The following is a 26,416-nucleotide window of genomic DNA, read 5'->3' on the forward strand; positions in this document are numbered from 1 at the left end:
TAAAGGGGCAGCAGCCTCACAGGGCGGCCTGCCACTGACAGTCAGCACCCTGGGCTAACAGGCTTTCCATGGGACAGCCTCCCACCTGCTCCGGTTTAGCATTTGGGCTCGGCGGTGGAAAGCCAGAAAGTGAGGCTATCACCAGCCTTCGAGGAGGCTGGGCGGCAGGGAAGCGACAGAACCATCCGGAGTCTCAGCAACTCAACGGGAACGCTCCAATGTCGGCATCCAACCACCTCTGCCACCAGCGCAGCCTCCTCGGAGACGGGTAGGTTTCCTGTTGTGTCAGCCCCGTTTCCTTCAGCAACATTATCCTGCAAACAGAGAGCTACTTTGAATAAAGCGCTGAGGTGTCCCGTTTCTGGCCGGGGAGGAGGGGAGGCGGCAGGCAGCTCCGTTTCGGAGGGAAGCATCGCTGCGCCCTGACCCTCTCTAGACAGCGCCTCTTCCCTCTCCCCAGTCCTGGAAAGCTGTGTTTGAAGAAAAGAAACGTGCTGGCTTTCCTGTATGACCTCAGATGGGCAAGTTCTGAATGGCAGCTGGGTCTATTACATGCAGTGTGAGAGGGTTAAACAGGACAGCCTCAACTCTTTATAAACTTTTGCCCTGTGGATATGTACTCATTGGCGGCAGTACAAGACTCGAGCTGTATTACACGCCTTAACGATATGGTTCAACTGTCGGTCAGGCTTGGGCCTGGCCCTGGGCCAGACCGCAATCAATGGGACACAGAACCTCCCCCTTCAGATCATCACGAAGGCTCATATTATCTCCTTTTCGTCGTGCTGGTTAAATTTATGGAGCAGAACCCTGAAGCCGCATTCCTCGGCCTGGGCCGGCCCACGCGGCCCTCCCTCCCTTTGTTCGGTACTGTAAGCCAGCCGTGCTTCGGAGGACTGTGGGGTTGTTAGTTCAGGCACTGACTGTTTGCTCATGACTGAAATGAAAAGAGTTCAGTGGAAGGGCAAAAGGACAGCCCGAGTGTAAAACCCCATCCCAGCAGGCCCTGGGCCCACGTAGAGGCCCCGAGCTGCTCCTGAATGGGCTTCGTTCTCACAAAAGCAGAATCTTCAGTCTGATCTCTGATAAGCCTTCTCTGAAGCAGCAGCCAAACCCCCCTGCGGCGCCCCTCCCGGGAAACCCTGGACTCTGGGGTACCACAGGAGGCGCGCTGGCCCCTAGTACAGCCCAGACATCAAAAGGAGCCACAGTTCTACAGCATCTTCCGGTCTTGCCAGGTCCCACAGGGGATGGCAATGTAAACACTGACTAGTAGCTGGTCTTACTTTTAACATTAAGACAGGAAAAAGTAAACGTATTTTTCAGGCCTTGGCTACAAGGGCAGGATACGTGCGCACTGTCCGTGAATGCGCGTGCGTGCGCCTGCGCATGTGCCGTGGAGGGGCCGTGTCCACCGGGGACTGGGTCTCCTGGAATCAAAAAGGAGAAGGTCCCACGCGTTAGACCTGCAGAGTCTGCCCATTTGCTCTCATCCATGATCTTCAGCGTCTCTGACTAGTGTACAAGGGTTAAACAAGCAGCCAGATAGATGGGACTTCACTTTAGTTTTGAGTGTAACCGGACGGGAGAGCAATCCTGGAGCAGCTCGTAAGGCAGCTCCTTCCAGGGGATGCCATCTGATGGCTGGAAGGTAAGTCATCCCAGAGCTGAATCCAGGCTCTCCGAGGGATGAGCTGTGAGGCCACGGTGCATCACGTACGCCTCTTGTGCCTCAGCCAGTCCACCTAAAAAGCGAGGCTATTGGGCTGACCTATGGGAGTCTGGGATGGTCACTAGAACTCTTCTAACCAAGGTCCAAGCATAACAGAGAGAGGACGAGTAAGAGGCACAGAGAGAACAAACCCCAAACCCAACCCAAACCAAACCAAAGGCATGATGAGAGAGGGTCAGGTAGGAAAGCCTTTGAGGGGACTTTGTACTTTCCTGCCAGTTTTGTCTTTTCAGCCACTGTCAGGCAACCCTACTCTAGGGCCCAAGCTTGTTTAAAAATAAACCCAGGAATCCCATACCAGCTATGACAGGCACTAAGGCATTTTCCAGTTCTGTGTAGAGGCAGACTTCTTTGATAGACTCTCTTGAAGTCAGTGGCCTATTTCGTATCAGACCCTGAATCGACCTGAAGGTGGAAGTCGTGCTTCCTGATTCAAGGTAACCATGTGTTTCTGAACGGAAACTGCATTCGTGCATTTTCCTCACAATGCTTCCTTATCCACTGTGTTGATGTTTAGAGATGCGCTCGTGAATTTGTCATTCCAAAGCCTCCAGCACCTTTTTTTGCGTAGGTAGGAGGTGCCATGGAATGAATGGGTCACAGAAAATTGTCTCTTGCTATTGAGAATCACTATTTGTACTGGTTTGTTAAAAATATAGGTTATAGAGAACCACTAAAGTCAGGAAAGAAGAGGCAAGAAAAAGCTAGGTGGGTTAATTTAGGAAATCCTCAAGAAAAACGTGTCATCCATTTAATGTCTCTAGCTTTTCATATACAAGTGTAGGGTTCAATTAAGTCTTTCGTCATAATAATGCCTCACATCTCCCAGGACAACTGACACGGCACTTGCACACACATTATCACAGGCTACACGAATACTCATAGATGAATCCAGTCTCCATCAGGTGTCAGTGCACGACAGAAGGGCTCCTGAAGGCTTTAGTTTTAGCCCAGATACATCAGTATTCTCTGATACACTAAAATCTGGAAAACTGGACCCATGCCTGAGAACGAGACTCAGTTATGAACCAGGACAGACTTTGAGAACTTATGAGCAGTGACCTGGTTCCCCCTACTTCCTGTTGGACTTTCTCCATCTTGGGGTCACTTTGATGACCAGATTCCAGGGACAGACAAATCATAAGTAAACAACTAGGCCAGACTCTGAAAATGCAGGAGCACAAGTTGCTTACAAAAAGGATGCAGCAGCAACAGCCAATACACGTGCCCAGAGCTGCCATCAGCGGACTCCCAGCTCCACACACTTCCCTCCTCTGTGTTTTCTGGACTCTTTATTCTAGCATTGTGGACAGGGCTAAGGAGGACTAACTTGATACTAGTTTGGGAACTGAAAAGGAAATATGTTTTGAGATTTGCTGTTTCACACCATACACATCCACTCTTGGTGCAAAATGGCTTCTGTCAAGGGTTTTCGTGTATTTTTTTTTTTTAAACACTGATTTCTTGGCCATCAGCTAAAAGAAACTGTGAACATTCAAGTAGCTCTGTGATGACTGAGCGTGTGGGAAGTGGTCCATTTATAAGGGGTTCTATGTAGGCCATCCTCACATACTCCCCCGTGTGACCTAGCCTGTCACTCTAGGGGCACTTTAGTTTCCCCGAGGGGAAGTCAGAGGGAGGGCTGAAGCAGTGACAGCGCAGACTTGGTCACAGAGTCCACACCGCAGGGGATGAGATGTAACCGACCTGAACGGTGCTAAGCCCGCTGGGCTAAGGCTGGGTCCAGGGCTGCTCAGGGATAGTTTAGGTACACACTGCTTCACGTTCACCTACTGCCTTTTTATTTTTAGAAAACGATATCAAGCGCTCATATGTCCTGCCTGGGCTTTCTTCGTCCCAGTGCCCAGCTTCCTCCTGGTAGCGGGGCCAGCCTAAGGGAGCCGCCTCTGTGCCGTTCCTCCAGGGAGTCACCCCTCAGCCACGCAGACACGACCAGGGCAAGGCTGACCCTCACTCCCTTTGAAATGGGAAGACTGACCTGAGGAGGGGATGAAAAGCTGTTTGCAAGAGGCCACAAAGCAAAGTAGCGTCAGGGCTGGAATCAGGGTTCTGGTCTCACACTTCACAATCCTGTTCTCTTGCCAAGAGGCCACGCTCTCCAGTACCCAAAGGGAACATCCAGATAGGTTATTTTGATCACAGAGACTCGAGTCAAGGAGGAACTGATCCTACACTGACATTATTAAAAGAATGTGAGCTGCTATCCCTTCAACACAATAAATCAGAATGATGTTCCGGGCCACTCTGTCAGCTCCACCATTGCATTTTGGGAATAAGAATTAAAATCTCATGAATCCTATCCCCAAACTTAAAAAACAAAACAAAAAAACCCTGTTGTATATTAGACTTCAGTAAAAGTGTCTTAAAAATCTGTCACTAGAGTACTCTGTATTTAGCACATGGTCGATGTAAGTCTAAGTCCCAAATGCGCTGTCCAGCCTTGGCACTGCCTATTCCCCCATGAGCCACCTCCTTGCCCAGTGATACTCAGAATTTCCTAAAGGAGCTAAATTTCTGGAAATAGGACAAATGGGAAAATGAGTTTTGAAATGAATTATGAAATGAGCATTTATAATCTAGAGAAAGCTCATTTTCAAAGGCTCCTTATAATATCCAAAGTTGTCTCCTATTTTCATTATGCAGAAACCATGAACAAACGGGTGCGTGGTGAAAGCAGTGTTTTAAAGAGCCCATCACGTCTAGCCAGAGATGAAAGAAAGAGTCTTTCCCTTTAAACTCTAGTTCTGAACCCAAGAACACTTTTATTTTTTTGAACAGACATAGGGGACCCCAACCTACACGATAACACTGTTGTGAGACCGTCCTGGTAGGAGTCAGACAGATAAGCCCTCCACAGTTCCAAAAGCCCCACCGAAGGGGGATCTGATTCTACAATTCAAAACCCTTCAACAATACTAAACAGTGGACTGTCATGCGTCTGGAAAATATAACCGTTTTCGAAGAATGCTTTCCAAACCACGTAATGCTTTTAGAGCTGTTTATCAGAAGAGCTGGGTGAGCAACAGTGGCCTGAAACAGCGTCAGCTGTCACAGGGTCGCATGCCCCATCCGAATTTCCCTAAGCACGCTATCATTCTCGGCTGTCCTACCCTTGGCAGACAACAGATGCCAATGTCTGGAGACATTCGCTACACAACTTTTACCCGACAAACCTGGCTCCAGGACAGACTTCCATGTCATGTGGGGCTTTTGGCTGAACTCTGCTCGAACCCAGAGGCATATCATTTACAGCAGACACTAACAATAGTTTGGGATCACCTGCTCTTCACAAGCGGGTTCAGGGCAAGTTCGTGGCCTCTGCACACCTTTTCCAGTGGGGTTCTCATACACGAAGTCTGAGAGCCCAGGTGAGTTCCTCCACCCAGAATTCTAACCATGTAACAAGCATAGGTTTGTAGGCCTGAATTTAACCATTCTGTGTGAAGAAAGAGAATGGGAAAGACAAAAACCCAGCAAGGCATATGAATTTCTCATCTTAGCACTATAGCAAGTGGTTGGCAAGTTTTCAGGGACAGGCTATAAGTAAGAGGTAAAGGTATAATCCCTGTTTTACTTACGCTCAACACCCCATATTCAGAGAGAATACTGACACAGATGCCATTTCTGGAGCCCTAATTACACGCCACACGTCAGGCTAAGTGCTTTATATACATTATGTCACCTACTCCATACAACCACCCACTGAGGTAGGCATTATTATTCCTATTCCACTCGAGTCAAAGGAATCTCACCTTGGAGATATTAAGGGGGAAAAACTTGCTCTGGGCCACAGCTAAGAAATAGCAGTGAGATGACTCACACCCAGGGCTGCCCTCTGACCTCATGTTACAGACGTGGGAACCAAGCAGTGCTCTGGGAGCCCCTTCCTGATCCTCGCAAATGCTGCGTTTCTTTTCCCACTGGCTACCACAGCGCTCTTTCCCACTTCTTCTCCAGAACTGGGGAAGACCTGTGACTTTATGTTCTTTCCACGTCTCTTTCTGAAACAAGCGCTTCTCTTTGAAGAAAGACCTCTTGCCCTTGGCGTGTCAAGATAAGAAAGCTTTCAGCAACTTTCCCCTGGAAACTACAGAACACCCATCAGCACCCAGGATCTAAGTACAGTTGCTCACCAGCTGCCGGCCCCTCTGAATAGCTTTTATGGTTCAGCGAGGGGTGGGGACAGGGCCATGTCACTACTGTGGGGTGTGCTATTTCTTTCATGTTCCCGGGATCTGACAAGAGCCTTCCACAACCTGTTTCTTTACAACACACGGAATGAGAGATTAAAGACCAATACCAGACGTAAAGCCGGGGTTGGGACTAGCAACGACCTCTCTCCAGATGCGTTCTAAATCTTCCTGGGAAAGAAGGGCCGCTGACCGCCTAAGCAGATGCTGTTCAAAAGTTGTCATGGGTGATTAAATGAGATAATACATGTGAAGTACATAGGACATAGTAAACATTCATAGTAAAGGTTTAAAATTGTTAGCAATATTATTATTTATTAATACCACCAAACTCCAAAGAATGTTTTAGCAGAAACAATGTATATGGATTTCAGTAAAACCACATTAATTCTGAGCTACTAGTTGGATGTGGAGGAGAAACGACATCGAGAAAAGATGAATGAATTAATGAAAAATCTAAATTATAGAACTACTGATTAAATATGACACGTTGAGTCCAGAGACCCCTCTAAAGTGAAAGCAAAGGGATACAGGTGGCGCGGATCCAAAAGGATAAAGAGAAGGTGTCAACAATGTTTTAGAAGCTGAAGAGCAGATGGACAAGTGGTGCTGAGATGTAAGCCTGAGGGAGTAGCAGCCACAAAGCAGTGAGCTAATTAGTAGGTTAACTGCTAAATTTCAGAAAGACGGAGGCACCGAAGAGCTCTGAGGGCCTGGGGCATCGGGGAGGAACAGGGAGGCCTGTCTGTGAGGTGGTGAAAACAGGAAGACTGGGTGGAAGTCTGTATAAGAAGCGGTGAGACCTGTAGGGCCCTCTCCCACCTACAGCCCAGCCTGCTCCTCCTCCGCAGAAGACGAACATCTACAGGTCCCCCCCACCTGATCCTTCATGGCAAGGCCCCGGGCCCCACACAGGGAGCCCCTCAATCTGCTGACCGGTGCCTCATCTTAAAATAGGAGAACAGCTAGTCAAGAATCACCAAACATCTGAGAACTGTCTCTATTCGTGAAAGAAGAAGACCAAAACAAACAAATAGGAGAGGACTTCCCTGGTGGCGCAGTGGTTAAGAATCCGCCTGCCAATGCAGGGGACACGGGTTCGAGCCCTGGTCCGGGAAGATCCCACATGCCGCAGAGCAACTAAGCCCGGGCGCCACAACTACTGAGCCTGCGCTCTAGGGCCCGCGAGCCACAACTACTGAGCCTGCAAGCCACGAGCCACAACTACTGAGCCTGCGTGCCACAACGACTGAGCCCGCGCCCCGCAACAAGAGAAACGCAATGAGAAGCCCACGCACCGCAACAAACAGTAGCCCCCGTGCGGCAACGAAAACCCAACAGAGCCAAAAATAAATAAACAAACAAACAAACAGGAGAAGGAAACTCAGGAGAGAACGAGGGTGCTAGCTCTACAGAGGAGCTAGAGAGCGGGCCGTCCGGATAGGAGCAGGGGGCAGCTAGGGGAAGGCACTCTAAGGAAAAAAACGTAACTGATAAATTAATTACTAAATACATTTTAAAGCATATACAGGAGAGTGTATAGATATATTAGTAATAGGAAGATACAAAAAATCTTTTAAAAAGGAGTTACTAATCTCAGAGTAAAAAAAGCTGAACCCCGACAAGAGTTTGAGGATAAATTGGGAATGTGCGTATATAAAACTAAGCAAACAATAATAAAAGTGGTTACTGACTCCAGGGGGAAAAAACAAACTACAAAGTTAAACCAAAAGGGAAACATAATCCTAGTAACCTACATGGCTTCATTGGGAATATTATTTACATAGCCGTAATAATGTAAAAATGGAATTACTGACTTACCCGAAAATGATGGTATAACTACAGTACACTGAAAAGTGGGGCGTAAGGGGGGCGGGGGACATGTGTGGACAGCAGTAGGAAGTCAAATGACATCAAGAAACGGCACTACGGTCACTTTTTTTCTTTTAGAAACACGGAGGAAAATGCCTCCAATTGAAGAAACAGCCAGAAGTGCTGGAGGTGGCTGCCTGCAGGGGAGCGGGGAAGAGGTGGGGTGGGGCAGTTGACTGCTGGGTTTTGAGTTCACACACGTAGGAGTCTTGGACTTCTGAAAGTGCGGGCATGCAGGGACTGTGAGAAAATAAACTTCAATTTGAAAAGACAAAAAGATAATGAGTTATAATGAGATCATTAAGGTCAACATGATAAGATTTTTTAAAAAGCACTGTTCTTATTAACTGTAGGCACTAAAGAATATTCAGTAAATATGTATAAGGTGGAAAGAATAATTGAAGAATCAAGAGATAATTATCCAACTGTAAACAATCAGTAAAATGATAATGATTTGTTTTGAAAGGGCTGTGACAGACCTAATGATGTGGAAAAAGTGCCTGCAACTACCAAGTAGACACCAACACACACCACCCCATATACACCACTGACATACAAATGCAGTTTTGGTGTTTTTACGAACAAACAGCAAGTCAAATCACCAATAAAGGGGTACTTCAAGAAAGCCACCGGCAACTTGCTTCAATGGACATGTAAGAATAATTCAAGAATATTAACCCACAAACAGCTTGATGATTTCTCAAGAATCTGGAAGATTCCTCACAGCAGTCTGTACTCCAGGATTTAACTATTCTTGGTACTTAATACCTATTATATGCCTGGAATACAGTAGGAGGTCAATGCTTCACCACTTGATGAATTTCTACTGTCAATTCGCCTACACGTGAAACCAGAGAGCTCACTAAGCAATCAGGTCTGAATATCACAAGCTCATTAACTGAATTAATGGGGCTCCTATTAGTTCAAACAAAAACATAAAAACTCTCTGAGGTTCGCATCTTTTCACTAGGGATATGAAGGTACTCACACATGGTAATCTGGCCTCCTGATGCCCCGGCAGGTGGGCAGGTGCCAGTCTCGCTACCCTAACCGTGCTGCTGGAGTAGCTCGGTAAAGTCTAGGGGAACGAAGAGCCCTGTCCTCCGTTCATCCTGGAAGTATTCAGTGAGGTTACACTGGATTCAACCAGTCCCAAGCCACCAGGGTGAGCCAGGATTCCTGTGGCCCATCCTCCTCATAATGAGAGGTGAAGTTCTGCTCTGACTCTCCTTTGAAGTTTTCAGCAGTCCCTGGGTTTTATGATACAGCTTGGGTCACCCCTGCCATTATCTATGTTTGAAGTATGTTTGGGGAAAATCTACTAGGAGCTGTCTCTGGTGTTAACACAGAAAAACTGCCTCATAAAAACTGCTTTCCACAAGGAGTTCAAAGGAGCTTATCCAAATATTGTAGGTTTATCCTGCTCACCAACTTTGCTAGGGTAGAAAACTGAGGTTTTGCCAAGTAAAGTCTGACAGAGATATGCCTTCTCGATTTCCTGAACAAGCTCAGGGCACTGCTAACACAACCGAGTGGCCTTCTGACAAGATGGACCTTGCACTTTGAAGTCATCTGCTGTGCACTTACCATGCTGCTGAAGTTAAAATTTATTGGGATAGTAGGTTAAGGTGAAGGACTAAATTAGGTAAATTATTGTGAGAGGTCTTTCTGATATGTGATAAAATCTTTCCAACTGTTACTTCAAGAAACCCAGTAAAAGTCAGGAGCAAACCAGGAGGGCTGACAATTGTTGGCAGGAAGCCAAAGTGAAGCATCCCATTACGGCGGCTCCTACAGTTCGATCCATATTAATCCACCACTGCCGATATGTGCTATTTGTCAGCAGGACGACGGATCATCACCATATTTTCAAATAGAATAACTTGTCAAGGAAATTAACCAGGCAGAGAGGTATATTAACCGGTGGTATATTAACTGGTGGCATATTCATGGAGTCACAGAAGGGTGCAAAGAATGGCAGTGTTTTACATTTCTGCAAATCTCTTTAAGTCTTACTTAATCGAAAACAGCTGCATTCTCTTATCTGCTTCTACAGCCAACCTGTTGTAATATCACACATTGTGTATGTGTAGCTCCTGGAAAACTCTGCCGTACATTCATTAGAGAATATTAGGATAAAAATAGTTGTTTATCCATCTATATATCGACATATGAATGAATGTATAAATAGAGAAAGATAGGTTTGACCTTATAGATCCCTGGAAGGTTTGAGGGTTCCCCAGGGGTCCTTAGACCATATTTTGAGAACCTTTGTCCTAAAAGGTCCCATATGTATAAATTTTGTGCTAATTGGAAATCAGTTTCCTCTACGTATTAAAGTAAATCCACTAAGGATATAGGTTAGTAAAGTAACACTGTTAACCTGATTTGAGTTACATAAGCCCAATATAATAAAACTTTCTTTTAGGGTATACTGTGATTAAAATGTTTTACTAGTTCAATCTCATTCCCCCCCCCACCCCCGCCATTTGACAAATTAGTGAGAAACTTAGCAAAGGTCTGTCTCTGAGAGGCAGTCTGGCAAAAGAGTGCTAGATAAAGGTATCGGGGCAAGGAAACTCAGGGTTAATAACACCCAAACCTACCTCTTCTTCCACCAAAGATTACAAGCCTTCACGTGTGAAACAATACTACAGTCTTCAATTCTCTGCTAGCCCATATGTCCTCTATCTATCTCAGAATTCTCTTACTGGCTAAAGCTCTCTGGGAGCAGGGGATATGAACTCAAACCTGAATCCTTTCTTTAAGGGAGATTCCAATTTCATCCTGGGCAAAGAGGGATGATTCTGTAAGGGAAAACCATGAAAGACATAGGACTGCCATCAAAATCTAAAAATAAGTAAACCTAATGCCTTTCCAGAGGAATTCCACCAACAGTTAAATGGCTTTTCATTCTTCTCTAATACAGGGAATATAAATTTTTCTCAGGAAGAAATACACTTCTGTTTCTCTTGAAGTTCAAAGCAAAAATCTCAAATGCATATCTTATGTATGTAAGATTGGGTGTCACTCCAGAGTTTTAAAAATCAAGTCATTGAACAAGGAAGGGGCTACATGTGCAAGGGCTAGACCGACTATTTAATTTTTAAATGGAAGAAATCCAAATCAGAAAGCAATCACACTTTCCATTCTATTTTCTTTGAGCAAAGACCTGCTAGTTGAGATAGCAGGACTGTACATCAAAGATGTACATGCCTGAATTCAATTTATTTTTACTTTTGGAAGCAGGATAGTGCCGTTTCCATGAAGTCAGTCATCTCTGCAAGCCAAAAATGGCAAAAAATAGATGCTCTCCTTTCTAGAAACGATAATAATGTACCATGACCAAAAAAGTGGTTTTTTTCCCTAACAGATAATCTTGCATAAAAATGAGTCATGGGATTTCAGAAATGGAAAGGCTTTTCTCAAATATGTGTGTGCAGGAACACACACACTTTTTTTTTTTTCCATCAACAGATTTGAGCTTTCCATAAGTTATAATGAGAATGGCATCGTCTGGAGCCTTTGAGTGAAAGGGGAATACAGTATTTAGAGTTCAGCAAGAGGGAAGAAGTCTGTCTTAGAAAATAAGATTTCTCTGCTTGTGTTCCTGTGAGAGAAATTTTAACTTATAAGGCATGAAGGACTGTTAAGATGTTTCTTAAAAATGTCTTATCCTGTAACTTCATCAGCTTAATTTCAGACCCGAGTGAGACATCGTATGTCATTAGCACAGCTCTGAATGTTGTTTCTTCTTCTGGGTTTGCTCAGGAGGAGTGAGAGAAGGATCCATCTACCTTCAAGCATTCTTGGGAAAGGGCTGGTGTGGCAAGATCCGGAAGTGAGAACACAGGGCTCTCACCTCACACCCAAGGGTGAGAAGAAGACAGACAAAGGGGCTGTCCCTAGAGCCACGGGGCCACTTTTGGATAACGGGAGAGATATGAACAGTCCCTTCCCTTCAGCCGGACGCAACAGTACTTTTTGAGTGTCACTGAAATCGAGTTCCTTCCCATGATAAAACTGACATGTCAACATGGCCCCAGCAGATGGTCACCAAGCCAGCAGACAGATATGCCCGAAGATGAGAAACAGAGCCTCAGGGTCAAACCTGTACTAGGCTCTTGCTTTTCACCCAGACCAGTAACCACGGCTTTGTATCGATGCCATGAGGGTCTACAGAATCATCTGGAACGGGTATCTTGTGCTTCTTAAACGAGCAGGAGGCAGGAGCTACAGGATGACACGGTGTATCTTTCTGAATGGCTAATTTTACTGGGTAGCAATTAAAAACATTACCCTATTAAAACAAACATGGGGTAAACTGTAAAGTTCATTTAGAGTTTTAAGATGAAACAGAAACTTTCCAGGAAATGGTGGACTGGCTCTGCCTCCAGATCCATGGGGCATCGGTCCACCGTGCTCTGCCTCCGAAGGAAACACTGGTGGAAAAAACTGAGAGCTCTGGTATATATCCTAAGAAACATTTAAATTTTTATTCGATTTTTACCTTTGGAAGTTCCCTAAAGGCTTAATTCAAGCCAATTCTGCTTGATGTGTTATGTATGATACCAAGAAGGGCAAACAGCTGCTCTCAGAGCAGTGTTGCCAGACTAGAATGGAAGAGCAGGAGAAGCCTTCCCTAAATGCCCTTTGCTGATTTTCTTCTCACCTGTCCAACCTGACAGCATTCAGGCTCTGATGACCTTTTATCCTGGAGAGTCATGGGTAAGATGCAAACACTAACAAAAAGGGTTTTTCCTGAAAAAAATCCATTTCAATTTCACATCTAAGAGTGGCAAGTCTCTAACAGATTTTGGATGGTGTCTTGGGAGTATGTGCACTGAAGAAGTCAAATATGCCCACCGTAAATCTTTTCTGTGAAACCAACCAAATGGTTACTCAAAAGCTCTCAGAGCAACTGGAATTTACATCTACGTGCACAATACAAGGGTCCCGGGATTCCAGAACATTATCAGAGTCCTGATGCTATGTCCTTAAACAATGATCTATCATTATCCTTCAGGTTCCCCCTTCTTCCTTATCTAACTTAAATAATGAGATAAGCCCCAACACTCCTGAGCTTTGCTAAATTAGTTTAAATATTTCAAGTTCTGCCAGCTCCCTCTTCTCCCCCCTGTTCTGGGTCTTGACGAAAAAGGTGAAGAAATATTTTGGAGGAAACCCCAGGGGCCCAGCTTCATAAATCTTCATCTGCTACTTTCTTGAAACGTCATGCGACCCCAAGTGTACGACGTATGGTACTCAGAGAAATAAACAAGCAAATAAATAGCTCAGGGTCAGACCCTTCTTTCTTTTCCATGGTGTTTTTGCTGCTCCTGGGTCTCTGAGGCTTTCTACCCAAGTATCTTTTTAAACGCTACCAGCAAATACCACCACACACGCAGAGAACTGGACGTGCAAGCCCAGCGGGCGCCCTGCTTTGGCCCGGTCTCCTGAAGGGTGGTGGGCTTGTCTACATGACTTCAGTGGTACCACAAGTGTGGCTGCATCGGTGCCATTTTCATAAACTTTACTTGGGAACAGACAAATGTGGCTCAACACACAGAGACGAGAAGATGCAACCTGAGCCAGCAGAACGTTGCCTTGGAAAAGGCTTCTTCCTTCAGTTCCAAACCACACATACTTGTACGGTTAACAAATGCAGCAGGGGATACGGGTCCGCAGCATTCATGTTGAGGCCAAAGGCTCTGCTGTCCTCCACCCTCTCCTCTCCCCCACCCCCACCTGCCTTCCCAAGAACTGTTAGATTGCATGGAAATTTCAGGGAAAAGTTAGGTGGCTGTCTTCTTGGAATGCCTGCACACTCCAACAAGGAGAGGAACTTGGAAGTATTTTAATCTAAAAGAACTCAAGTGTGGGGGGGTTCCCTATAAATAAAATCATGTTCAAATAAACACAAAAAGGAGCCAATATTTCCTGTAAGGCCACTTTTCAGATGGATTACTGGAAGGAATAGCCTTCCACAGTTTTATGGCTTACTTTGCTATCATCTGCTTAAAATTTGGGTCAGTTAAAACATAGATGCTAAGATCTAAGCCCTCACTTGGATGAAATATTACAAAGGAAGCAGAAAGTCTCATTCCAAGAGCGGACTCAGAGGCAGAGCCCTTGGACTCCTGGGTTCTATCGCTGGCTCAGTCCCTGGACTCAGGTCAGCCCTCGGTCAGAATCTCACTTCTAATCCCTTCAAATCATTAGTTAGTCCCTGTTGTCTAAACAGTGGGGAAAAACCCTGAGTAACACCCCTGGATCCTGTTCAATCAACAGGGATGGTTGGAGACAGTTATAACTCACTTCCAAGAAATCAGGGTGATTTATCCCTTGGTAGAGCTAGTACGTTCCTAAGAGATTACAGTGTCATCAGAACAAACCCTTAAGGCACTGCAACATTTCTCCACCTGCAAAAATCTCTCTGCTCCTTTAATGTGACTTCAAAAGTAATATCACCCAGCATTTTATAGTTCTTTACAGCATCCACATTAAAATAACTCTGGTTGGGCTTCAAACCTCTGAGAGAGAGAATAAACAAACAGGTACATTCATCCCAGTTCATAGAGGAAGAAACTGAGGCTTGGAGAGGCTAGGAGGCTTGACCAAGGGCCCAAAGCTCATAGGTAAGGGGGTGGGGGCCAAGTGCTATTGTTTTCGGGGTCAAGTGCTCTTTTCTCTCTAGTGCTTGGCTCCTTGTTAATAACCCTACTTTTGGATCTAGACGAATGGACTAAGGGAAATTGGTTAAAGAGTTTCCGAAGAATCTGTAGTGCCTTTTCAGTGCAATGAAGGGTAAAGGGCCAAGCTTCTCTGAGGCCCTCAGTTCACAGGTCTAGCACGTGGTAACTGCAGCCTTGGCTCTCCCACTACTGGCTCCTCCAGGGACAGAGAGGAGAGGCAGCAGCTTAATGCCCCCCGCTTTGAGCTTCCGTGTCTGTAGGCCCACGGCTAGCTGGCTGCCCCTCACTCATCACTAGAGCTTTTGTTTCTAGGAGGAGTGAGTGACTAGAAGACAGCCATTCTGGGCACTTGAATTAGACTGCCCAACTGCTGGTCGCTTTGAGACAAGCGGCATAGCTTCCCTGCACCCCTTTACCTAGAAGGTGATTCTTTCTTCGCTTCACCTGGCCAAGTCATACTTCTACTTCAGGCTTCATCTCAAATATCACTTCCCTAGGAAAGTCACTTCCCTTGACCCCACTGACCCCACGTTAGCAAACCTTCTACTCCTCGCCTTCTCTAATTATACAGTCTCACAGCACTCTGTAAATCTCCTGTGTTATGTATCACAATTTTAGCAAATTTATTATTTATATGATTATTTGTTTTACGTTTGCTGCCCCGCTTGACTGTAAGTCCTTTGAGACTAGGGACAGCCTTGCTTTCTGCTATATTCCCAACCCTGAGTTCTTAGGCAATTTTCAATCAATATTTACTGACTGAAAAATGAATGAGTGACAGATATACACTGACTGACACTAAACAGAACCTTCTACAGCAAAGCCAGACAACTGGTAAAAATGACACCACCACCTTTCTGCAGCAACCATTTTGTGCCCTAAAAAATATGCAAAACTTTATCAAGATTTCCAAACTGACAGTGTATAAAATGCAAGTGATTTCTTTCTGGTCAACATCATTCGAGTTTACAGCACAAAATATAATATTTCTCAATTTAACACATACATCTCAGACCCTTTTGGAAACAACTCACTTAGTCCCTTGACCACTCTCGGATTTTAAGGATGAGGATGGATCTTCTGGAATTCTTAGGGGCCTTCCGCTTTACTCGTGCTTCATTAGGTCTTACCGTCCTAACAAGATACCTGTGGCGGACTTCCTGGGCTTTGAGCAGACATGGAAAAACTAACTGGAGACGCTTTCGAAGGCTCCCTCCTGCCCCTCTTCCCAACTCCATAAATGCTTCAAAATAGACTCAAGGATTATTTCAGCTCTGTGTCCGAGAAGAGAATGTAAAATTAACTAAAGTAAACCCTACAGATCCTTTTTTAAAAAAGCAGCTGCTTCCAGATGGAAGACTTTCTGGCAGAACATATTACGTGGTCCCAGTCTACAATCTTAAGTATTTCCCCTAGTGCAGTAATGTGTCATCAGTAAGGTTTCCTTGTGACAGAAAATGGATTCATTTTAACTGGGGACGGTTTCACTTCAAATCCTATTTGAGGGAGCGACAGGGTGTGGACGTGGCCTAGGCCCTAGGCGTTCTAAAAGGGGACACTGATTCACTCAGGGAATATCCATTAACCAGGCAGCAGCGAAATCCTCCTGGGCTTAAGTGGAGTCCAGCTTGGCTGGGAACCGTAACATTCATTATACCCTTTGTTGATAAGATCCCCAATTAGTCACTCTGAAAAAGGGAGGCTAAAATAGGCCACTAACACAAAGAGCGAAGTTAAAGTTGTTGGATTCTATGAGATTTGGAGCCATATGGGCTGTCACTGATTTCCTGTCTCAGCTGGTATCAAGGCAAGACAGCATCCCACAGAAGAACTGCCAACTTCCTTGGGGAGTTTCTTTATGAGGTTGGGGAACTGGCTGGCACTTTCAAGTGGAAGGAGAGCTAAGAAGGGACAGACCCATGTGGTGAACCGCAGTTGCAGGGATTCTCAAACCACCCCATGGGGTCTCGGAGCAAGACACAGCCTACGGCCTGAGAGTATTCTTAATGGGCATGTAGGGGTCTAGTTAGTTTGGTGAACAGGGAACGTGTGTAAGGATCCAATCGTATTTCTGACTCCTCTAATGAAAAACAACATCACACACACACACACACACACACACACACACACACACACACACACACATATCCAGTACATGCAGATATAGATACAGATAGATAGATACAGATATAAAAATAGATCTGGAAAAATTCATGCCAGATTTTTGTGCCTCATTTTCATGCCTCTATATTAGGCAGGTCAGAAATTTTAGTTACATGTATTCAAATTTTTAAAAATCACATCATTAAGGCAGAAAAAGTATAGGATTCAACATATCAGTACGGCTCAGGAGAGGCAGCAGACCCGGGCTGGAAACTGCACAAGCCACTCCTCCGACAACCACTGACCTGGGGCCACTAAGTGTGGCTGTGTCTCTCACCGCCTGGGCTGTTTCTGATGCAAAGTCCAGGGCGCCTGCCACTGGCTTGGTTACAGTGCCAACAAGCCCCTTCCCAAGGCCAGATATGAAACCGCTGACACCCCCTTCTGTTTTCACACCTTCCACCGTTGAGGTTATAACACTGGTCAGTCCACCAATGATACCTAGCAGAAAAGACAAGGGCTATTGTAAGCTGGCCAAGGACAAAAGCAAAAGCATTTAAAGACAAACCCCTCAATTCCATGCACCTGGCAAGGTAAACTTAGGGGCATAATGTCAATCTCTTGATAGGTCACAGGCAGGCCAACTCAAGATGGGGAGGCAGCAGACTTGCCCACTGAGTTTAGAGTCAGAGAATATACATTACATATTGGTCAGAAGTAAAGCGCGTTTCACTTTTAAAAGAATCAAAGAGGGGTTCCCTGGTGGCGCAGTGGTTTAGAGTCCGCTTGCCGATGTAGGGGACACGGGTTTGTGCCCCGGTCCGGGAAGATCCCACATGCCGCAGAGCGGCTGGGCCCGTGAGCCATGGCCGCTGAGCCTGCGCGTGCGGAGCCTGTGCTCCGCAACGGGAGAGGCCACAGCTGTGAGAGGCCCGCGTACCACACACACACAAAAAAAGAATCAAAGTAAAGCGAAGAGGTTAACAGTGACTACTTTTTAATTTTAGAGCATGAATAGCATATGCGCAATCAGGAGAGGGTGTAGACGCAGGATTAATTGACAGACTAGCAAACAGGGCCCTTGGGGAAAGTGGGGATCCCATAAAACATAAGGTGGAGAGATGACTAAATATAAATCCTCAGTTTTCAAAGAATACTGTGTGACTGACAAACACCACCAAATGTCTGAAATGGGGTAAAGCTACCGCACACTTTGCTGAAACAGGTGTAGGCGATCAGAGTAAAGGGGGAAGCCTTGATGAAGGGCACCCCCAAAGCTGCCAAAGCCAGCAGGGACCCTCCATGCAGCCAGTTCAAAAGACCAACCTAAGTCAAAAGGACATTCCAAACATTTTGAAAGTTGACAACAGTGACCTTAAAGAGCCTCAAAAGTGGCCAGAAGTTGGCAAAGGCTGGAGAGGACACAGGCATTGCAGGGAAAAAGCATTTCCAGGATTTGTGCCAGGGACACTCACAGGGTGTTTACCCTTTGACAGTGGGGGTATGAGGACTCTCTAGACGCTTCAGCTCCAGTGAGACAAATTGGTAAAGGAAATTCCTTGGGTGAGAATGTACTAACAATTCACAACATTTCTTTTGCATCCTGGGTCCATTTGCTCCAGTGAGGCAACATGCCTTTCCCAAACTTTTGAACAAAGCTCATGACAGAGACAGAACATTACTAAACCTGGGTCAAGCAGGGCCTACAGGGAGAACGGAGCATGCCTCCCAGTTTTTAAACCAAGGAGATTCAATTGCTTCTGGTTCTTGTTATCTTTTAAGGGTTTTTTTTTTCATCCTGAAGGAAGGATCTCACTCTAGGCTACTGCTTTCATATATCCCAGGGCTTAATGGGTCCTCCTTGGATGAGGCCACTGGTTCTTGGTCTTAGAATGGCCTAATTGGCTCCTGGAGGTGTTGTACATATTATCTGAAGGATCCTTGGTTGGAAGGGATTTTACAACCTTGAGACAATCACTCATTTTCTTGGCACACTGGCATGTCCATCTAAAAAGTGAGGACAGCCATGCTTTCTCTCTGCATCACAAGGATGCTGGACAGATAAAGACAAGTACACATAGCAGAGCACTTTATACTCATTAAAACAAAAAAAAAAAACCAGTCCTCTGAGTTACAGTTACTAGAAAGAATGATTACATCTTTAAACCCAAATGACTGCCCAACAATCTACTTTTCAAGTCCATAAACAGATCAATTTCAGCCAAATTTTACTTCTAGCTGGACGTCTCCTTGGGGGCTGCTCGCCTTCCAGTTGGGCAGGCCGAGGAAAAGCAGAGGTATTTTGATCCAATCCTCACCATTAGGAAACTTGATAAACAAAAACTAAGAAAAACATGATTTTTTTATTATGTCTATTCCTTCTTTTTTCCTCCAAATGCAGACAATCAAGACTTGATTAACCTTGATATAACTTCTGATAGCTTCAGACTAGTCCTAAGAATCTGGTACCAACAGTTTAGTTTACAACCATTACTAAGCATGAGCTATACGCCAGGCATCACGTGAGGCTCTGCCCAAGTACAAACGTGACTAGAGGTGGTCTTTATGCTCTCCTGGCCCTCGCAGCCCATCAGGAAAGCAAGACACACAGAGCTAGCTACATACACAACCCAGACCGCCTCGTGTGCTCAAATCATCATCGATTCTAACTGCTGACAGTGGAGCTGGGCAAACGTCATCTGAGTTGAGACTTGTAGGTGGAGTAGGATTATGAAAGGCAAGGAAGTGAGGCACAGGAAGGGGAGGGCAGAAGAAACATGAGTGATCAATGACTTGGAGGCACGTCTGCGGAGCAGGACATGGCTCTGGGTGGCTGGAATATAGTGTGGCTGGGGGACAGTGGAGGGAAGAGCTGGCTGGGTTTACTTTCCTAGGGGCCTTCAACGCCATGCTGAGAAGTTGCTGATGCAACAAAAGGCAAATGAGTCAGACTGAAACATTAAAAATCAGAATTCAAACAAATTCAGAGACTTAACAGGCTCATGCCACCTCCTACACCTCCTGGGCACAAGGATGTGTAATCCCTGTGAATGTGCTTTTATACAAGACTCAAAAACGTCTGGGCCACAAACCTGGCAGCCAGTTTCACTTTTTGCTTTCTCTGGAAGGAATAATCCGTAAGCAGAAGGGAAGTCTGGAAGCAGCAGTCCTACATTCTAAAAAGGAGTTCCGATCTTTATACCTTAGGACACTTCGGGGACAGAAGCCAGAGAACAGGAAGGAACTGCAATGTGCACAACATTTTGAAAATGAATGAAGAGTTCTCACAGGCTGTAACATTTCAACCCAGGGAGGACAGAACAAGAGAGCTTGGAGGGCTTTCAGGCACACCCAGATACCAAGCTAGGGTTTCCTCTTGCAATTGGATGGGCAAAAGGCACCTCCGAGGAACTGGGGCAGAAGAGCCACTCTTCTGCGGCCTGATATCACATGACTCACCGTGAGCCAGGCCGTGGATGCCAGCTACAAGGTGTTCACCACTCGTGGCCGCGTGGTATCTGATGTACTCCCGCTCCGACTGATGGCGATTGTCCATCGTCTTCCCTAAGCCATCTGACAACGTCCCCGCAAACTGGAATGAATACAAAACAGAAGGAAAAGACTTTTTACTGTTTTAATTATTTTAAATAAATACCTTCCCTTGCTCTTAGCCGGGAGTCAGTAAATACTGAGTGAGAGAGAGATTAATTGCTGAATTACATATACTGTGTGTCCCGGAAGAGTGGTTTTCAAGCACTGGACACAAAACCAATTGTGGGACATTTACACAGGTGGACACAAGGCTTGCAAACAACTACCAGAAGTCCATAATGACATTTACCTTTCACAGTCCTATTGCAAACTTACTGAAAAATTAAAGGTATAACAAAATGGCCTCAGGGAGGAGAGGTGAGCTTTGGGATTCTATAACGGTAAGGACAGAGGCTCTTTGCCTTAAGAATTAGTGGGATTCAAAATAGAAATGTGGCCAACTGTTGCTTCAGGATTTGGCATCCACATTTTGAGATGCCTTTTCTTTCACTTATTCAACAGTTACCAAGTGCCTAGGTGCCCAGCTCCATTTGTCAAAAGAAAAACAAAGTCTATGGAAAGGTTAACAGGTTAGGTTACCTTCCATACAAAGTGGCAGACTTGAACCCATGACTTCAAATGCAAAATCCTCCCCCAACAATCAGAGAGAGATTTTATTTATCCTGGCATACTTTAACCATAGAAGCTGTCTCATCCATCAAAGCTGGATAAAAAGGACATAAAACTCTGTTTTGTCACAAGACAATTTGAAAAGGTTTAAAGTGACAGTTAATAAACCACAGGGTACTTACCCTCATCATTCAGACATAAAAAGGGAAGGATATCAAATATGTAATTAACCTTCTCGAGAAGGATCTACCAAAACAAGTGGTTTAAGTGCCAATGACCCAGGACTAACCTTTTAGAAAACTCACAGGAATGTTATTTAGATACAAAGCTCAGAGGAACGACTCGAGGCAAACAGCCTGCGGTGAGGACCCGGTACACTGGCAGCCTGGCCATCACAAGGCTATTTCATTCTGCTTTGGCAAGGAGGGGCACACAGATCTGCCCTGAAAGCCATCAGTCCTGAGGCTTCTGACACGAGAGACGAGGGAAGGTGAGAGTTCTGGGCACAGAAGAGAGACTAGGGGAAGGAACAGCAGTTCCATGTAAAGCAACGGTTCCTGGAGCAAGACTTGGGAGCTCTCATTCCTTTCCCTCTGACCAAAAGCTTTTATGATCTCAGGCAGTGATCACGGACCTTTCTGGAGATGCAATCCTTATCATTACTTGCTTTTTTGCCTAACCTTCCCTGTCACTCCCTGTTTAATTAGAGAACTGGTTAATGAAAAGTGATTTTACACTTTCCTTTAGGATGGAGACACCATGGGATTCTGTACTAAGTGGGGGATCCCACTTGAGAGCCCCTGCGGGCCACGAGCTCAGGGGTCTGGCCAAACCAGATACTAGTCTCGACCATTCCGGTGGCCACGTGACCCTGAGCCAGGTGCCTGACCGCAGCACCTCCCTCTCGGCATCTGGAGAATGGAGATAGTCCTGACACTGTCATGTGGCTAAAGGAATCAGTGACAGCGGCTCAGGGTGGGAATCTAGTTAGCATTCTTACTGTTATTATTAGTCAGCTACTAGTCCAAGGAGGAACATCCTGCACCATTTGAAGAAAGCCTTTCACAGGTTTAGATTTATGGTCATTTGCACTAGGCTTTAACATCAACAAAACAAAACAAAACAAAACAAAAAACCCTCTCTTTCCAGCAGATAAACACCAGCCTCCAAAGTGAATTTTTGGAGTGGTACCATTTATAAAATTAGAGTGTTGGACTTGGTGGTTTCCAAAGTCCTTTCCAGCTCTGACAGTTTGTGATCTACGATCCAAGTTAGAATGTCTTTATTAAGCACTTACTCTGGGCCCAGCACAGATTTAGGTACTGCTGAGGATACAAATGAATAGCAGCCTTGGACCTAGTCTCAAAAATGACAGTCTCGTTAGGAAGATAACAATTCCATACATGAAACAGCTACAAGAACCTGGAACACAAAGTGCACACGCACTTGGGAATCAAGTGAAGAGAGAGAAATGTGACCCTTGTTTTGGAAAGAGTTCCTGCTATGTTCTGGAATTATGTAGGCTGCCAGTGGCCCTCATTTAGGGTGTGGACAAAAATGCCTCCCCCTGATATTACAGAAAAGGTGAGAGGGCGGTTCAGCTCTTACCTTCCTGGAGAAGAGAGATCTCCCTGGAAGGGATATTAAATTAACGTCCTGTTTACCTGGCAGCCAACTAGGAAGAAGTTAAAAACCTCATAATACTTTTCCCCCCAAGAGAATATGGGGGAATAATCCAGGCAAACTGCCCAGTACCAACCCCTTTCCTATAACTGACCCCGTCCATCAAGAGAACAAGTTCAATATCCAAGGTCTATGAGGGAGCCTAACTGCCAGCTGATTCTGTTGCAGCAGCCCCGGCACCCCAGCACCAACCGGTCTTGGGTGTTTTCTGCACGAAAACACCATGTTGACCTCAGGAGGATGGGATAAGATGACCTAAGAGATCACTCGTCCCTCTAAATGCTGGATTCTTCCATGTGCTTCTCAGGGGCCTCACCACTGCCCTGGAAAGGTGCCCACACCTACTCCACCTACTCTAGGGATTCCATTTGAATTACCACCTCTCTATCTATTAAAATATTACTGTGTAAGCCAACTGGGCTTGTCCTTTGTCACTTGTGGGTGGAAGTAAAGGGTACAAAGATATTGTATTAACAGGAAATGACTACAAAAGTCTTCACCCCTAGAAATGTGACGTTGAGAACTCAGAAAACTTGCAATGATGTAGAAAATCCATGATCCGACCAAACCCGTACTGATGAGAGAGTAATAAGATTTTACAGGGAGAGACATTTTATAGGAACTAAACCGAAGCCAGCCAGATGAAGGGTCAGAGGCTGGGCTTCAGGCCAGTCCACTGGGCTTCTGAGTATTGAATCCAGGGCACCACAAAGCTTGTGGCCTTCTCTCACTGTGGGAGCACTGAGTCATCCTTAATTCCATCTCTCATTCCCCACCTCAGTGGGAAAGTAAATCACACCCCGTATCTTATTTCTCCCTCAAAGGGTGAGAACACATGGGCTGTAGGGGGAGGTGATTCCAGTAAGCACTCTTTATGGGTGCCCTCTGGAACTGGTCTTCCCTGAGGCTGGAAGCGTTGTTTCACACATGTCCTTGACTTTGAAAATGATCATCCAAACAGAGCAGAGATTCCCATGAGAGCTACAACATCATGTGGGAGTCGCTGGTGCAGGACAGGCTTCACCACCCACCCCAGCTCTGCCTCTGCATTTTAAAAAGAAAAGCCATATGCATTGAAAATCGAGCTCAGGCTGAAACTTTTTCATAGCAGATGCTCCAAATGGGAAATGAAGCCTGGGGGCAGATACTCAAACAAAGGAAAACCAATCCCAGAGGCACTGGAGGGAAAGCTGAAAATCATCAGGATACAAGCAAGTCCAATCCAGCTCTGCACCCAGTCAAACAACTAATCAGTCAAACATGTACGGAACCCTCCTGCGCCCCAGGCTTGTGAAGGAGAAGCATAAATCACAAGTTGTGTCTGCCTCTCTCCTCCAAGAAGATAGGTAAGTGGCATAAGGGAAAGACATTTACACGTGAGCTCGAATTCTGACTGTGACATTTAATAGCTGCGAGATCATGGACAAGTAACTTCGCCTCTGTGAGCCTCTGTTTCCCCATCTTCAAATGGGAATAAGAATAGCCATCTGCAAGGATGCCATAAGGATTAGATAAAACGTGCAAAGCACTTAGCACAGAGCCTAATACACGAAGCACTCAAGAAAAACAGTATTGAGTTATCCAAACTTCAATTTCTTCACATGCAAAATAGGTACAATCGGATTCTGCAGGGTTGTTGTGAGGATTAAATGAGGCAGTGAGCACATAAAGCATCTGGCAGGTGTGTCCCCGGTACAGCGGAAGCTGTCAGGGAGGGAAGCACCAGAGCAGACAGCATGAGCTAGCAATTGGAGGGTGATCTGTAGCTAACTCGTAACTCCACTCAGTGTAAGCTACACCTCAACACCAGAAGGAGCATTTACAGGGACTTAGGTCAATATAGCTCACTTGGTAGCCATTTCAAGTCCACAAAAAACTTAAGGCTGCAAGTGAATACCGTCCTAGCTAAAATGAAAGGTTCTGAAGGAACAGGATGTCCTTCAGAAAACCTGCTATTACCCTTGCAAAAACAACAGTGACTTCCCCCCTTCTTTCACTGAAGGACGCTTTAGCACATGCCACACTTGTGAATTCTGGCCACAGCCAGAAGTCATTAATTTCTATAAAGCCGTATTTTCAGCAAGGGGGTAAAAATCCCAGAAGTACTTCAAGATGCCCATTCTACTGCGTAGCTGACACACACTACGTGTCAATACCCCACCTTCCAAAAATAACCCCACTGTCTACAGCAACGGAGCCACTACAAATTAGCCTGGGTTTAGAGCCGGGCTCAGAACAGCTGATTTTATAAAACTGAAATTCAAGTAGATGCTGGAATGATGCAAGAGAAAAAATTTACACTGTGTCCCTCTGTTTCGTCCTATCAGTTTTCCTGACCCTTTTAGGAGATTCAGCAAGCATGGGATGCCAAAGATATTTGGCCAGTGTAACAGAAGCCTGGGCTTGAATTTCTCCCCCTGCTCTGGGGTTCTTCTTTCACAGTTATTTGCCTAATGGAAATTTTCTCTTTAGTATCCTTGCTCCACTGAGTTATTGCTGATGACAGCATCTTCCTTGTCACCAGGGCCGATGTGACCCACGCAGCACAGGAAAAGGTAGAGAAGTATTAGGAGTTCGTGTGTGAGGGAGAGTCCTTCTTCCAGCGTAAGGCTGTACGGCTGCAGGTCTCAGAGCCGCCATAGCCTGCAACAAGCTATGCTAGAAAGTGGAAACCCAGAACCCCAGCTATACGGTGCCAGAAGGAGGAAGGGCGCCGTGAACTCCGGGGGTGCTGCCATGACGCAGTCAAAAGGCAGGGGCAAAGGAGTCAAGTCCTTACCGTGCGTGCTGTGCAAGCTGGTGAGAGCTGCTTAACTTCCTGGAACCTCAGTTTGGTTCTGAAAAAAACAGTCTAAAGGGCTGCTTTGAAGGGTTAAGGAGATAATGCAAAATGCCTGGCACACAGGAGGTCATCAGTTTTTACAAGTTTCTTACAAGCAGTCTGGAGGCTTAAACTGCAGAGTTGTTTCTGACTCTGCCAGAATACTAGTAGGAAAACCTCCTTTAAGTCATGTAAGACCTAAGTCGCTTCAAAACTAAGGTCTTCACCACTTCACTCGTGTTGCTAAAACAGCCACCGTTAAAAACGATTCTCGGAGTCTGAGTTTTGCCTTCACATTGAAAAGCCCTTTTGTGATACTTGTGAACAGAGCAGAGTTAAAGGAGAATGTGATCCAGCAAGTAGTGGGTATCTGTCACCAACACAAGGCAAACCAAACAGCTAGTCCTCACTCGGCCAAATGGTGGAGGGGGCAGGCTGGGACTGGGGACCGGCATTTAAAACAAACAAACAAAAAGGCATGGAACAAGTTGAGGTTTGGCAAGAAAGAGGCATTTCTGGACCCCAGATCTCTATCCACTAGAAGTGGGGCAGGTTTGTCTTTTTTCAGTTCTACTTGGTTATGATTATGTATAGCCCTTAAGGCAAAAAGAGAAAGGGGAAGGAATCCAGAAAAGAGACCCTGAATAAGAATAATAAAGACATTTTAAAGCTAGGATTGGCATTCTATTCCAGCTAACATGCCTAAACCAATGACCTTGGGTTGTTTTTTTGGGGGGGGGGGTGTTGCAGAGAGCTCTGGAGATCTAAAAGCCCTCCTACCCTAAGACATACACCATGTTGCTATTTCATGGGTAAACACCTATCAGGCAACAGACACTCCTTTTCAGTTAAGAAACAAAGTTATCCAAAACCACCCAGAATTATCTCAGCACACAAGGTCTGAACATAAAAGCAACAAAGTCAGACCTCAAGACTGGCCTGGTTCTTAACTAGCCCAAGACACACGCCTGCTGAACTGGCAAGTCTCTCTTGATCTTCCTGACCCAGTTGTGAACTCAGATGTTGTTTCAGATTAATCTAGAAGCTCAGAGTGGATTGAAGCACTCTCATAATAGGATTTTGCTTTTCCTTTAAAAAGGATTGGTAGAGTTTGCTAGAAGGCTAAAGCACAGAAATA

The 26,416-nt window shown here is 45.5% G+C and overlaps 1 protein-coding gene across 6 annotated transcripts in view; it reads right to left on the reverse strand.

The window, feature by feature from the left end:
* The window catches only part of VPS13D (vacuolar protein sorting 13 homolog D), a 245,178-nt gene that overhangs the window by 33,670 nt on the left and 185,092 nt on the right, over positions 1 to 26,416 (reverse strand). For 5 of the 6 annotated variants that reach the window (XM_082834553.1, XM_082834548.1, XM_082834549.1 and 2 more), the window contains 2 exons: positions 20,073 to 20,205; positions 16,919 to 17,114 (listed from right to left, as the gene is read on the reverse strand). The exons of the other annotated variant lie outside the window; for it this stretch is intronic. In XM_082834553.1, the coding sequence (XP_082690679.1) occupies positions 16,919 to 17,114; positions 20,073 to 20,205 (329 nt within the window). The remainder of the gene's footprint in view (positions 1 to 16,918; positions 17,115 to 20,072; positions 20,206 to 26,416) is intronic. 6 annotated transcript variants of the gene reach the window in all.

This window comes from Leucopleurus acutus (genome assembly GCF_964270905.1).
Source record: "Leucopleurus acutus genome assembly, chromosome: 2".
NCBI classification, from domain to species: domain Eukaryota; kingdom Metazoa; phylum Chordata; class Mammalia; order Artiodactyla; family Delphinidae; genus Leucopleurus; species Leucopleurus acutus.